This window comes from Hemitrygon akajei, chromosome 10, assembly GCF_048418815.1.
Source record: "Hemitrygon akajei chromosome 10, sHemAka1.3, whole genome shotgun sequence".
NCBI lineage: Eukaryota > Metazoa > Chordata > Chondrichthyes > Myliobatiformes > Dasyatidae > Hemitrygon > Hemitrygon akajei.
The window spans coordinates 130,360,256-130,376,595 of NC_133133.1; the positions used below are offsets into that span (position 1 = coordinate 130,360,256).

The window sequence follows — 16,340 nt, forward strand, 5'->3', positions numbered from 1 at the left end:
CTACGCTTGTGTCTGGACAAAGCTCAAAGTAAAGTTATTATCAAAATACATGTATTTTGCCGTACACTATCTTGAGATTCATTTTCATTCAAGCATTTATATGAGAAAGGCAATACAATAGAATTTTATAAAAAGCTATTCATGAACAAACCAAGACTGATAAACAAACAATGTGTAAAAGGAGGCATATCATGCAGATAAGAACACGAGTAAAGGCCCTGTTTGTGTGAGTTCTGTGAAGTGGCTCCAGGCAGCTGACATGTACTGTTGAGCACTGACCTTGCACGAGCCTGTCAGAATGCGAGTGGAGTAATCTGGCGGAGCGGTTTGTAGAGCTGCTGCTTCACGAGTCCAGCCGTCCCGGTTCGATCTTGACCTTGCTGTATCTGTGGAGTTTGCATGCTCTCCCTCTGCTCTCCTCCCACACCTCAACAGCTTCAATGGTCACTGGGGGTTGCTGCTGGCATGCAGGTGAGTGGTAGAACCTGGCGAGAGATGATGGGAATGTGGGGGGAATAAAATAGTAAACGGTTGGCACAGAATGGCCTGTTTCTAGCTTTGAGTGTTCAGTCAATCATGGGTCCATTCATCAGAGGCGTAATGCCTATGGTGGAGGGGACATACCAGCTCGCAACCTTCCCAGCCCCACTATCTGCTCCCAGAGTTTGTAGTTCCCACATCAGACAATTCATCTTCAGATTCGTATTGGAAGCCCTCTCTCCTGAGGGATTGCCTAAGACTTTAAAAGTAGGGAGGTGTACCAAAGCGAGCTACTTTTACTGAGGCAATCTCTAAAGCTGCAGAGGGCACATGATGTTCTATGTAGAGAATTGCTAGATTGAATTACTCATTGTATTCACAAATTCAAGGCCATTTCTCCAGGCTTTCCAAGGACACACAGTTTGCTGTCAATTGTAAGTGGTGTAGGTGGGAGTCTAGAATTGCAAAGGCAATCACTGAAGTGTGAAACTCTGAGAGATGGATTTCAGCTTGGGGAAGCAGAAGGTTCTCCGTTCTGTGCCAGTAAACACAAGTACGACAGATACACGTGCTTGGTCTTGAGCTAGGAACAATATTAAAAAACCGTGGTCAGATATGGAAAGGCAATGTTTGCCTAATGAAATATTGGTCTTTCTGTATGAAGGATTGAAATGTAAGAAGTTTGCTCTGTCTGTATCTATGCAAACCTGGAACACTGCTTATATTTCTGACACCTTGCTTTGAAAAGGATTATGGGCCTTTGAATGAAGGGAACTAGTTCCAATGCCGTCTGTCATTTCTCACTCCATGACTGAATGACATCCAGGTCTTGCTGCATACCGACACGGTGGACTCCTTTACTCACTGAGGGGATGTGAGTGGAACTGAACACTGGGTGTCAAGGCCCACCAAAGAGGGGCACCAAAGGAAGGGCCTTGGCCTGTAATGTCCAAACTTTATTCCTTTCTCTGGCTGCTGCCTCACCTGCTGAGTTCATTCACCATTTAGTGCACATTATAGTTAGTTAATTTCAGTCCCGACACAAAACCCAGCACATTTGATCCCAGCACATTCCTAACTTATGTACTGTGTTCTCCACAGACTCTCCAGTTAATTGCTGGTGTAAAATGCAGGTGTTCTCCTGCAGACAATTTGTAAGTCTTAAAAGTAATTGCAAGAAAACTTTGTTGGAAATTATAATTATATTCTATAAGCAGACTACATTTTTGTATCAAATTGAGTTTTATTGTGGGCAAGATGAGAAATGGCACTGTTGGTGATTAGAATCAAGTTAATTGTTCCTGATGTGTCATGAAATTTGTTGTTTTGTGGCAGCAGTATAGTGCAAGACAATAAAAATAATTGTTGTAAGTTATAATAGTTAATAAATTAGTCCAAATGAAGAATAGTGAGTTAGTGTTGATGGACCATTCAGAAATTTGGTGGTGGATGGGAGGATTTGGGGATCCTGGAGTAACTTTTCTTCCAGCATTTGTATAAACCAGCTTTGTAGATATAGAGTGGGTGGGTTTAGATAAGGTGTTGAAGGAGTTTCTTCTTGAGGCTGAAATGGATTAAAGGCTATAAACATGAGGAACAGGAGCAGGATTTGGACATAAGTTCCCTCAAGTTCTTTCTGGACATCAAGGTCATGTGACTCAACTGGCTCATGCATCATTTCCCAGAATTCCTTTGATTCTGTGGTACTCTGTCTGTAGGCTCTAGAATCAGTTTGGAGAAGTGGTAAGTGAAGCTATCAATGCTCATTCTGGAGCCTGATGTTTGTCGGGCAATAACGGTTCTTGAACCTGGTGGTATGGAACTAAGGATTCTGTGCCTTCTGCCCGATGATTTTAGCAGGAAGAGCCCATGACCTGGATGGTGTGTGGGGGGTGGGGAGATAGAGAGAGGGTCTTTAATGATGAATGCTGCTTTCTTGTAGAAGCACTCTATGTAAAAGTATTAATTGTATTCAAAAATTCAATATGCTCTGTGTGAAGAAATTTTCAGTAGTTTCACTTCTAACCCTTATTCTGAGGGTGTGATCTCAAGTTTGAGATGCTCCCTACATCAATGGTGTTAAATGTTTAAGAATTTTCTTAACTTCATGTAGACTAGAGATGAAGTCAATGCTCATGACCAGCATGTCATTCCAGCAACCTGTTCAGTGAATTTTCCCTGCACTCCTCCTGTAGCAAGCGCACTGTCCTTTTGTATGTTCCTTAGCTAATTGTCCAAATGTATCGGATAACATCTCTTTAGAATAAATTACAAAGCACATTCCCGTGTATAGTGGTAGACGAATACAATCCTTTTCCTCAAAGTGCGGCGTGTGAGTGAGCAAGATATTTTCTCTTTAGGCGGATAAGTGATGGCTTGATAGAGGCGTACAAGATGATTAGAGGCATAGATCGAGTGGACAGCCAGAGACTTTTCCCAGGGCAGAAATGGCTAATACACAAGAGCATAATTTTAGGGTGATTGGAGGAAAGTTTGGGGAGGAATGGCGCAAAGTCAAAGATAAGTTATTTACACAGAGATTGGTGGGTGAATGGAACACCCTTTCAGGGGTGTGGTAGAGGGAGATATAAAAGGGGCATTTAAGAAGCTTCTTGGATGGGCACCTGGATGGAGGATTATGTAAGAAGGAAGGGTTAGATTGATTAAAAGGCCAGTGCAACATCAAGGGCAGAAGGGCCTGTACTGTGTAATGTTCTATTACCCTGACTGACGTTTATACTAAGCTTGGTCAGATCTTTACTGGCTGAAGATAAAAAAAGACAAGGTGACACGGCTAGCCTATTTCCAACCATGGAATTCTCTTGCGATGAGTCAGTGCCTCTTGTGTTACTAGCTTTTAGAATGTACCCGTTAAGCGTGCGTTCTTTGTTAGGATTTGGCTCTGCGAAGTCGAGTGTGGCCCTTCCTCGCAAGGCCTTTGTGGAGTCAGCACCAAGCTTCAGTACGTCCTCGGTGTGGGAACCTGCGGTGTGAACACCTGACTCTGGGATGGGCCTGAATTCCAATGGTAGCTTTTAAAGTGAAAATGTGTTTGTGTTGGACAAAAAAAAAATTTTTAGCTTCTTTTCTATACAAGTGCTGTGTCATAACTAAATTGATGAATATAACCTTTCCTTTTCCCCATGTGTCAAAACTGCAGCTGTCGGAGTTCTTGCAAATTTATTGAGATACAGTGCGGAATAGGCTCTTCCAGCTTTTCGAGCTGTGCCACCCAGCAGTTCCCTGATTTAAGCCCAGCCTAATCACGGGACAATTTGCAATGACCAATTAACCTTATAGTCTTTGGACTGTGGGAGGAATCTGGAGCACCCAGGGAAAGCCCATGTGGTCACGGGGGAAATACAAACTCCTTACAGGCCGTGACGGGAACTGAACCCGGTGGCTGCTGCTACTGTAAAGCGTTGTGCTAACAACTACACTACCGTATACACTTGCAGCCCCACCAGCGCTTGAGTGCTTGGAAATAGCATGTGCAAAGGCAGCAGCAGAGTACAGTTAGGACGCACTCCCAACTTCAATGAGCCAGGTTCGATCCTGCCCCCTCCACTCTCTATGGGTGATTTACAACATTGTCTCCGTGACTACATGAGCGGGAAGCTGGTGCTCTGGGTTCCTCCCACATCCTGAAGGCGTGCAGGTTGATGGGTTAATTTTCCACCATAAATGACCCCAAATGCAGAGGTGGGTGGCAGATTCTGAGGGGAAGTTAAGGGGAATGTGGTAGAGAATAAAATGGAACCAGTGTGTAAGAGACTGCTGATGCTGGACATCTGGAGCAACATACAAAATGCTGGAGGAACTCAGCAGGCCAGGCAGCATCTGTGGAGGGAAATAAACAGTTAATGTTTGAGGCCAAGGCCCGTCATCAGGATTTTAGTGTGTGAAAGGCCCTTTTTGTGCTCTGACCCACAATATAGGTTTACAACTGGTCTCTTCTTTCAAATGTCCATTATATTTGAAACTCTGCTTCTTTCTATACGGGGGTCTCTGTACAACATTTCTATTGCAAACATCAGTTTTGAGGGGTGATCCATGAGAGGTGCACAAGATTAGGAGGGGTGGAAATGGGATGAGTGCACTCTGCTCTGGAGTTGGAGAATCAGCAACTAGAGGTCTAAGGTGAGAAGGGAAGGATTTTGTACAAACCTGAAGGCCATTTTTTCCCCCGTGTGTGTGGCTCAGAACGGGTATCCTGATTAGCATGGACTTGTTGGCAGAAAGGCCTGTTTTTATGCTGCATGAATATATCTTGTGGTGGCAATTCGTATCTTGATAAATTGTGGCATTTCCGCCTCATTGGCCGCACGTGTGCGTGAGAGCGAGGGAGAAAGCACAGTGGTTACCCAGTGACCCTCTCTCTTCCATTACAGGCACTAACATGCATACAGCTGAGGACGTGATGTTACCCACCTAGAATCAGCACTGCAGCCCCACGCCGACATTCGCCCCCCACCCCCCCCAGGATGCTGGGAATCTGCAGAGGGCGCAGGAAGTTCCTCGCAGCCACCCTCACTGCTCTCTTCGTGCCGGCATTCACCTGGATCTACCTGTTCTCGGGGTCCTTTAAAGGTAAGTGCTACGCGTAGTCTGATCTCACAGACTGGGCCCTTCCAGTCCTTGTTATTTGCCACCACAACCTGAAGGTTGGAGAGCCACGTATTGGGTGGGGGGTGTGGGTGGGAGGGCAGAGTGTGACTGGGATCAGAGGCAAGCTCACTGTTCCTTAGCTTGACCCTGACGGCAGGATGGTGGGGTGGGGGGGGGGGGGTCAGCTGATTTAATATTTAAATAGTTGTTGGCCCAGATTGTTATCCTTTTCCATGATAGAGTAGACGTTCTTGGTTTGCACTTTGACATTTTGCTTTCTTAATCAGGGCCGCCAAAGTGTAGAAGTGACACAAGCCATCGCCGTGCATTGGTTGTAACCCCTTGTTGCCATGGGAGGGCCTTGTCGTGTAGGCTGCCATTCACAGGATATGGCTTCTTCACAGGAGGCTGAACGATTTTTACGTCAATGCTTGTGTGTGTGCCCTTTGGCAGAAAAATCTGAGTCAAAGACTCCTGAGGCAGAGGTTACTGCTCTGTTGTTGCAATTAACGGACAGGTGTGTGCATGCACATCTCGCGTCTGTTCCAGTAGCACTCCCACACGGGAACACGCCATTATCCCATCCCACAATCCTTTTCCAACTGGTGCAATAATGAGATGAAAGATATTGTCTGCAATTCTGTCGAGTGCACAGGATACTGGTGAGCCCCAGTGTTGGGCTAAGAACGGCGTTGGACTCTTTAAGGCCGTAAATGTGCTGGAAACAAATCAGAGAAGTTTTGCTAGATGATGGACAGCGGCCAGAAGGGGTGAGTGGTCTGGTGAGGTAAGATCGGAGAGGTTGGACTGTCCCCATTAGAATTTAGAAAAGGGAGAGGGCAATTGAAACGTACAGGTTCACTCTTTTCCCCTCTCCCATCAGGCAGGTGGTACAAAAGCTTCAAAGAGCTGTTCATCAGGCTGAAGATTAGCTTTTATCCTGCTGTTGTAAGGCTATTAAATAGTTCCTATTGCAACGAGATACTCTTGGCCTCACAATCAACCTTTTTATGATCTTGCAGCTTATCGTCTGCCGCCTGCACTGCACCTCCTCTGCAGCTGATGCACTTCACATCCTGCACTCTGTTACTGTTTAACCTTGTACTGCCTGGACACACTGTGGACATAATCCATTGGCACAGTATGCAAGATAAGCTTTTTGCTGTATCTCAGTAGATGTGACAATAAAAATCCAATTCCAATCTGCAGGCGCAAGTAGCCAAGATGTTCCCTTTTGGGAGAATATAACATTAGGGGTCACTGTTTAATAATAAGGGGCACCCATTTAAAGTAAATGAGACAAACGAGTTCTTGGAAATCCATAAAGGGTGCTTGAAAAATTGCTTGAGCATTTTTAAGGTGTGTCTAATCCTTGATGAAGAGCTGAAGGGTTTTTTGATCCGTGCAGGAACACTGAGTTAAGCTTGCTATAAAGTTAGCCGTGAGAGGCTTTGGGAGAGCTTTGAGGGGTCAGGAGGAACTCCTGATTTTTTAAAAAAATACTAACATTGTTTCTTTTGTGTGGCTGGGCAAATAGATCGTGAGCAGGATTGTCAGAACCCTTCCTGTTGTCTGCTGATGCTTGCCACCTACATGGCTGTTCGGAGCAATAACTATAATGTACTGGTCAGATTTTGGAATTGTTTAAAAATCCTTTGAGGAGAAGATGTGCAGATGCTGGGAAACGATATACAGGAGGCCACCATTCAGGGCCCCAAACAGTTCTTCCAGGTGAGGCAACACTTCATCCATAAGTCTGTTGGGGTCATCTACTGTATCCGGTGCAGCCTCCTGTATATCGGCGAGACTTGTGATAGATTGGAAGACCCACTTCACCGAGCCCCTATGCTCTGCTAGAAAACGGGATCGCCCGGTGGCCACCCATTTCAATTCTGCTTCCCCTTACCATTCCGCCATTCCAGTCCATGGCCTCCTCTACTGCCATGATGAGGCCACACTTAGGGTGGAGGAGCATCACCTTTATATTCCATCTGCGTAGCCTCCAACATAATGGCGTGAACAGCGATTTCTCAAACTACTGGTATTTGAACTCTCCCACCCTTCACCAGTACCCCATTCTCATTTACTCCCTCTCATTTTATCTCCTTACCTGTCCATTACCTCCTGGCGCTCCTCCCCCCCCATCCCTTTCTTCCATGGTCTTCTACCTTTTCCCATCAGATTCCCCCCTCCCCAGCCCTTTATCCCTTTCACTAATCGACTTCCCACCTCCCCCTCTCCCAGTTTCACCTGTCACCTACCACCGTGTACTACTTCCTCCCCTCCCCCCTCCTCCTCGCTCTAACTTAACTTTCTTCCCAGTCCTGGTGAAGGGTCTCAGCCCAAAATGTCAACTGTTTAATCTTTTCCATTGTTGCTGCCTGACCTGCTGAATTCCGCCAGCATTTTGTGCAAGAATACACTATCTGCTTGCCGGTGGGTTCTGAGAGCCATTACAGAGTGCTTTTTATTCAAGAGTTGCCCCTGAGTGATAATGAATCTAACTCAGCATGCCAGGTGTTGTTTAATGGATATGAAAGGAAGGCAGTCGTGAGGGTGAGTGTAGCGTTATTTGACTGCAGTGTCCTTCCTTATTGCAAAAATGATAGATCTGTCCTGCCAGAAGATTGATTCCAACCTGGTCCACAGTCTGGATTTATAGATCATCAGTGTGCAAGGGGAGTTCCTGAAATGCCTCTAGTTAACTCCTTATGCAATAACTTAAATCCTGTTTTAAGGGAAGAAGTGAGAAGTTGGTAATGGAAATTGCAAGAGTAGTACAGGCCATTTTGCCCAGCAGAGTTTCCTAGTCTTTATGCTCCTCATTAGCTTCCGTGCACTCTTATCTTTCCGTTTCTTCAGTATTCCCCATTAATCATTTCTTGGGACCTGTTCATCACAGCTATTGACTACAAGGGTTCTTGAACCAAATGGTTTACTGGTCTGTTTCAGAGGGCATTAGACACCTGATCACACTGTTGGGTCTGGAGTCATATACGAGCAAGATAGGGTAAGGATGGTAGTTTTTCTTTCTCTCTGGAAGGATGTTATTTGAATAAACATCCAGTAAGGCATGGTACAATAGCGTAGCGCTCAGTGCAATGCTTTACAGTGCAAATTGCTAAATCGGGGCTCGATTCCCTCCGCTGTCTGTAAGGAGTTTGCACGTTCTCTTCGTGACTGCGTGGGTTTCCTTCGGGGTCAGGGTTCAGGAGTTGTGGACGTGCTACATTGGCACCAGAAGCAAGGGGACGTGTGGGCTGCTCTGCTCCATTCTTGCTGATTTAATTTCACGAAAATGATGTAAGTTTCACTGTGCATACATTTACCGATGCTTCTGGACACATCCTCAGTGATGTTCTTGGAATCATCGGGTGTTTTGGGTCTTTCAACATCATACACCCTTCTCCAGGTGACCCAGCCGGGGCAGATCAGACCCCAGCTTGTGTCCAGATGGCTAACTACACATGACTCCATGGCTCCCCTCTCTTGAGCCACAGCCACCTTGAGGCCCTCTCTGCCACATCGGTGGTATTGCGGATGGCTCTCCTCTTCCTCTCACCCTCGATGCCCAAATTGCTGAAGGCTCTGGCTAAGGAACGGGCTGCAAATCCCCTACAACCAATTTCCACTGGGAGACACCTCGCTCTCCGTCCAGCCTGCTGGCAGTTGCTGACCGGTCCTGAAGCTTCCTTTCAAAGGCCTCTTCCAAGCGATCTTGACTCCGACTCTGCAGCTGCGGCCTGTGGCCATTGGCACTCGCCCCAGTGCTGAACTGGGTCCGTGGCTGTGGACTCACTTTCGGCGACTCTGCAGTTAACGATCTGTGTATTATTTGTTCATGCTTTCATTCTTTGCACAATTTGTTCTTTTTATTCACACATTGGGTGTTTGACAGTCTTTGTGATGAGTGTTTCTTTGTTTCGTGACTGCTTGCAAAGAGATGAATCTCTTTCTTTTTAAATCTTTTTATTAATTTTTTAAACAAACATAAATGAAACATGAATACAAAGTGTTTGAGAGTACATAATTAATAGTTTAAGTAGACATTCAAATATATAATAATCAATATATATAGCCTCCCAAACTCATTTATTTATTAAACATTTTTTTATTAGTTTTTCAAAACATTTTACAAATTAAAAACCCCAAATCCCAATGAGGAGCATTAATGCAGTACAAAATTAAGCGTACAATAACAATATGCTACAAAGGAAGAGAATTTAACAAAAAAGCTCCTAAATTAAAGACAGGTAAGCTTAGTGTCCTCCCCAAGCCCCACAACACAAGAAAAAAAACAACAACTCCAGACCGACCACAACACAGTATAAAGAGTATAGGTCAGGACAGTCAAACTCCCAGACTGTGAATACACTTAGCAGCAGAGGATAATAATGCCTACTACCAGAAAAAAAAGGGAGCTGAAAGCAAGGGACCGAAAAGAAGAAGAAAAAAAAACCCTAGTCAGGAGGAAGGTTATGAAAGTACTCGATAAAAGGTCCCCAGATCTTATGGAACTTTAGATCCGAATTAAGAACTGAATAATGAATTTTTCTCGAGGTCCAAGCAGGCCATGATGTCGTTAAGCCATTGCGCATGAGTAGGCAGGGCAACATCTCTCCATCTAAGGAGGATCAAGCGTCTAGCCAGGAGAGAGGCAAAGGATAGTATTCGGCATTTGGTCGGACCCAGACATAAATCTGTCTCGCCCCAAAACACATAGTATTTATGAACAAAAGAAACAAAAAGAAAAAAAAAACCCCAAAAAAAGAGAGAAAAAAACACTAACCAACACGGGCCATTGCATAATGTTAAATACATACAGTAGTGTCAATAACTCCGAACCTCCATCCAAATAATTAAGGATAATCAAAGTGAGGTTTAGGAAAAGACAATTTAACTCATATGAAAATGTTGAATAAATGGTCTCCAAGTTTCTTCAAATTTAACTGAAGGATCAAAAACAACACTTCTAATTTTTTCTAAGCTCAAACAAGAGATAGTTTGAGAAAACCACTGAAATATAGTTGGAGGATTAATTTCTTTCCAATTCAATAAAATAGATCTTCTAGCCATTAATGTAACAAATGCAATCATTCGTCGAGATGAAGAGGATAAACGACTATTATCCACCATTGGTAAACCAAAAATTGCAGTAAAAGGATGTGGTTGGAAATTGATATTCAGAACTCTTGAAATAATACTGAAAATATCTTTCCAGTAATTTTGTAAACAAGGGCAAGACCAAAACATATGGGTCAATGAAGCAACATCAGAATGACATCTGTCACAGGTTGGATTAACATGAGAGTAAAAGCGAGCAAGTTTATCCTTAGACATATGAGCTCTATGTACAACCTTCAATTGTATTAGGGCATGTTTAGTACAAATAGAGGACGAATTGACTAATAGTAAAATTTTCTCCCACTGCTCAGTGGATATAAGACAATGAAGTTCTTCTTCCCATTCCTTCTTAATTTTTTCTGATACTTATGGCTGTATTTTCATGATCATATTATAAATAACAGCTACTAAACCCTTTTGACAAGGATTCAGAGCTAAAATTCTTTCCGTAATGTCCAATGGACATAGTTTCGGAAAAGACTGTAACTCATTATACAAAAAATTTCTAACTTGCAAATATCTAAAAAAATGGGTTTTAGGTAAATTATATTTATTAGATAGCTGTTCAAAGGACATAACGCTATCATCCAAAAACAGATCACGAAAACATGTTATACCTTTTGTTTTCCATAAAAGAAAAGCTTGATCCATAAGAGAGGGCCGAAAAGAATAGTTAGATATTATAGGGCATGATAAAATAAACTTATTCAAACCAAAAAGTTTACGAAATCGAAACCAAATTCGCAATGTATATTTGACTATAGGATTAGTTATTTGTTTATTCAATTTAGATAAAGAAAAAGGAAGTGAAAATCCTAAGGTTGAAAACAATGAAAAGTCTTGTACAGATTTACATTCCAAATTTACCCATTGTGGGCAAGCAGCTGTAGTCAATTCTTGTGTCCAAAATATTAAATATCGTATATTAACTGCCCAATAGTAAAATCTCAAGTTTGACAAAGCCAAACCGCCCTCCTTCTTAGGCTTCTGTAAATATTTTTTGCCTAGTCTAGGATTTTTATTCTGCCACAGATAAGAAGATATTTTGGAGTCAATAATATCAAAAAAGATTTAGGAATAAAAATTGGTAATGCTTGAAATAAATATAAGAATTTGGGTAATGCCATCATCTTAATAGCATTAATTCTACCAACCAATGACAAAGATAGTGGAGACCACCTGATAGCAAGTTGCTTAATTTGGTCAATTAAGGGTAAAAAGTTAACTTTAAATAAATCTTTATGTTTTTTAGTAATTTTAATACCTAAATAAGTAAATTAATCTGTAACAACTTTAAATGGTAAATGTTTATAAATTGGAACTTGCATATTTAATGGAAGTAATTCACTCTTATTAAAATTCAATTTATAACCAGAAAAGTTACTAAACTGAGCAAGCAAGGATGAAATAGCAGGAATAGATCTTTCAGGGTCGGATATGTATAGTAACAAATCATCAGCATATAATGATAACTTATACGTCCCCTCCCCATGAGTAATACCCAAAATATTAGGTGATTCACGAATGGCTATAGCCAAAGGTTCCAAAGCGATGTCAAATAGTAAAGGACTTAAAGGACAGCCTTGCCTTGTACCACGGAATAACTGAAAAAAAGGAGATCTTTGATTATTGGTAAAAACCGAAGCCAAGGGTTTATAGTATATTAATTTAATCCATGATATAAATTTTGAACTAAAATTAAAATGCTGCATCGTATTAAATAAATATGGCCATTCAACTCTATCAAATGCTTTTTCAGCATCTAAAGAAATGACACATTCTGGTGTTTTGGGTGAAGGAGTATAAATAATATTAATTAATTTTCTAATGTTAAAAGATGAATAGCGATTTTTAATAAATCCAGTCTGATCTTCAGAAATGATTCGAGGTAATATATTTTCTAATCTAGTAGCCAAAATTTTACTAAAAATCTTAAAATCCGTATTCAGCAAGGATATAGGCCGATCGGATGCACATTCAATAGGGTCTTTATCTTTTTTAAGGATTAAAGAAATAGAAGCTTCATAAAAAGATTGTGGCAATTTGCCTTTAATTAACGCATCTTTAAAAATTTTACAAGCCAAGGAGAAAGTATAGAGGAAAAAGATTTAAAAAATTCTGCAGAATAACCATCTGGACCAGAAGCTTTACCGGAATTCATTGAAAAAATGCCTTTTTTATTTCAGTTTCCGTGATAGGTGTATCTAAGAATACACTATCCTCTACTGTTAATTTTGGAATATTCAATTTCCTTAAAAATTCATCTATTATAGAAGAATCCTCAGCAAATTCTGATTGATATAAGGAATTATAAAAATCTTGAAAGGCTTTATTTATCTCTTTATGGTCGATCGTCAGAGTGCCATCTTGTTTACGAATCCTAGTAATCTGTCGTTTAACCGAAGCAGTTTTCAATTGATTAGCCAATAATTTGCCAGACTTATCTCCATATACATAAAACTGGGTTCTAGATTTAATTAACTGATTTTCAATCGAAGAGGATAATAACAAACTATGCTCCATTTGAAGTTCCACTCTTTCTTTATAAAGTTCTTTGCTGGGGGTCACTGAATAAATCTTATCAAATGCTTTGATTTTATCAACCATTGTTAATATTTTAGAATTAGTTCGTTTCCTAACTCCAGCAGAGTATGAAATAATCTGTCCACGAATAAATGCTTTAAAAGTGTCCCATAAAATTCCACTAGCGATCTCTGCTGTAGAATTTGTTGAGAAAAACAAATCAATTTGTTGTTTAATAAAATTAACAAAGTCTAAGTCCTGCAATAAAATAGAGTTGAACCTCCAAGATTTAGCATTAATAGATGAATCCATTATCTTAATAGATAACTTCAAAGGTACATGATCAGATATGGTAATAGAGTCATATTTACAATCGATAACATCTGTAAGTAAGTAAATGGTGATCAATGAAAAAGTAATCAATTCTTGAATAATTATGATAAACATGAGAAAAGTATGAAAACTCTTTGTCATTGGGGTGTAAAAAACGTCAAATTTCGCAAATTGCTGAATCAGTCATAAAGGAGTTGATAAGAGAGGCCGATTTATTTGGAAGAACTTGTGTGGGCTTGGATCTATCCATCGAAGGGTTTAAACAACAGTTAAAATCCCCACCCATTATCAGTCTGTACTGATTCAAATTGGGAAAGGATGTAAATAGACACTTAAAAAATTCAGGACAATCAGTATTTGGAGCATAAACACTAACTAAAACAACTTTTTGATTTAAAAAGTAGACCAGTAATAAGCAAAAATCTACCTTGTGGGTCTGAAATTGTTTCATGATGTATAAAGGAGGTTGAAGAATCTATAAAAATGGAAACGCCTCTTACTTTGGCTTGAGAATTCGAGTGATATTGTTGGCGTTTCCAAAACCTAAAAAAGCGTTGACTATCCACCTTCCTTACATGAGTCTCTTGTACAAAGATAACATTAGCATTCATTCTATGGAATACTTTGAATATTTTTTCCCGTTTGATCGGATGATTTAAACCATTAGTATTCCAAGAAACAAAATTAATAACCCTATCCATATTGACAATATTTATTGCAATTAACACATAAGGTTAAAAAAAAGATGAACTCATGAATCCAGAAGAGGGAAGTAAGTTCAAGGAGGGACCGGAAGTCATGACACTGCAACCATTTTTGTAGTTTCATATGAGCCCATGAAGTAAAACTAAGCATAAAGCAAGCAAAAAGAAAAGAAAGAAGAAAAATCCCCCTCCCTCCACCCTCAAAACCCCAGGAAAAAAGCCAAAAAGAGGCAAGCAAGCAATCTAACACTAAAATTACCCCTATGTCTCAAGACGGCAACTCAAACAAAAAAAAATTGGAATAAAAGATACAAACCACCCATATTATAAGAAAGGGTTGGTATGACAAAAATTAAAATATAAAGTTAGTATTATATATATATAAAACAAAAGGATTTTAAAAAAAAAGTAAGATGATAAAACCCATAAATGAATAATACTAAATTAGTGTTTTAAAAGAAAGTTTAAAACTTATTCAAACACATCAAAACGGATGTGACGTTCCAAGCACTAAAGCCTTTCGGGAAGAAGAAACGACATTTTATTTTAAAAAAATCTTAATATTTAAACGTTAAAAATATAAAAAAGTGCATACGAACTTAAAAGAAAACCCTAATAAATTACTTTCAAAACTAACAGATTAATAATATGAAAAAATAACAAACTCAGAATAAACCAAAAACAAACTTTTACCATGTATAAAAAATACATGTTAGCCATACATAAAAAAAACATCATTTTATAAAAGATCCAAATCTATAGACTAATTATTACATTAGTCAACCCGATAAAATGTTATTCTTCCAGAAATCTTTGAGCATCCGCTGGTGATTTGAATAGCCGATAAGTTCCGTCTTCGAGAGTAACTCTCAAATGTGCTGGAAATAACAGCACTTGCTTGTAGCCTTTCTGATGAATTTCCGACATAACCGATTTAAAAGCCATTCTTGCCCTTAAAACTTCGGGACTGTAGTCTTCCAGAATACGGAATTTAAAATCTTGAAAGCTGATCATACCCTTTTTCTGTGCAGCCCGAATCAAATGTTCTTTGGTATGAGGGTAATGGATCCGGAGAATTACTTGTCGTGGTTTCAAACTTGAATCTGAATGAAAACGAGAAATGCGATGTGCACGGTCGATTATTAGAGGGGAATCCAGTACTTCTGAGCCAAAGACATCCATTAAAAATTTGGAGAAAAAAACAGTGAGATCGCCATTCTCAAATTTTTCCGGAATCCCAATTAACCGAAGATTTTGTCTTCGAGAGTGGTTTTCAAGATCAGTGATTTTAGATTTATAACGATCCATCTGTTGAGAAGTCGAAGTTTGCTGTTGTTGCAAAGTTTCAATTATACGATCTCTCTGGCGAGCGGCTTCTTCAAGAACTAAAATACTTGCTTGTTGTTTTTGTGACTCCAGTGTAAGTGCTTGAAGTTTTACGTCAAATGTCTTTAAAATTTCATCAAACATAGAAAGCTTTGCGGTTAATTTACTCTCCAGTTTTCCAAGTCTGTCGTCCATAAGATTCGCAATTGCTTCTAAAGTTACCGGTTCTTTCATCCGTTTCGATTCCTTTGCTTTAGACATTTCAGCGAGTTGAAAATGATTCAAACAGTTGAAAAAAATTTCATATGTTTAAACCCCTTTAGAATAGGTATAAAAAGATCAATTAGGGGGTGTTTGTAGGTTTAAAAAAAAGTAAGAGGTTTGGAGCAAAGCCTAAAACCGCTTCACTCCATAAGCGCCATCTTGAGACCCCGAGATGAATCTCAAGGTTGTTTATGATAGAATACTTTGATAATGTATTTTGACTTTAACTGTGAATCATAGGACCATAAAACATAGAAGCAAAATTAGGCATTCAACACATCAAGCATGCTCTGGCAGCCCATCATGGCTGATCCTGGATCCCTCTCAAACCCATACACCTGCCTTCTCGCCATATCCTTTGGTGCCCTGACTGATCAGGAAACGACCAACTTCTGCTTTAAGTGTATACATGGACTTGGCCTTCACCACAGTCGGTGGCAGAGCATTCCACAGATTTACTACTCTCTGGCTAAAAGATTGCCCCTCAATTTTGAGGCTGTGCCCTCTAGTTCTGGATACCCCACCATCGGAAACATCCTCTCCACATCCACCCTATCTAGTCCTTTCAACATTCAGTAGGTTTCAATGAGATCCCCCTGCAATCTTCTAAATTCTTGTGAGTACAGGCCCATTGCTGCCAAACATCTTGGCTGGCACAAAATGCATGCTTCTGACATTAGTTTTCCCTTACCCATGCAAGGAACAATGGACAGGGTGTGATGTGATGTCCATATGATGCTGCTTTGTAGTGTTGCTGCTGAGTTGGGATAAACCTGGTCTCCTGTGATCAATAAACTTCTGGTAATAATTGCCAAACTCACCATGGATTCCATGTGAACTAACCTGGACAAGCTACCCATGGGAGGAACCTGTCAAAAGCCTTAAGTCCAAGTAGAGAATATCTGCCATCCTGCCCTATGCTTGTTTAGCTCAGCTCTTCAAAAAAAAAACTAGTCAAATTTGTGAGACATGATTTCC

General features: G+C 40.4%; 1 protein-coding gene across 5 annotated transcripts in view; it reads left to right on the plus strand.

Annotated features, from left to right (window-relative positions):
- large1 (LARGE xylosyl- and glucuronyltransferase 1) overlaps positions 1-16,340 on the plus strand; it is a 405,419-nt gene that overhangs the window by 115,099 nt on the left and 273,980 nt on the right. For all 5 annotated transcript variants that reach the window (XM_073058955.1, XM_073058959.1, XM_073058957.1 and 2 more), the window contains exon 2: positions 4,872-5,070. In XM_073058955.1, coding sequence (XP_072915056.1) covers positions 4,965-5,070 — 106 coding nt within the window. In that variant the 5' untranslated portion in view covers positions 4,872-4,964. The remainder of the gene's footprint in view (positions 1-4,871; positions 5,071-16,340) is intronic.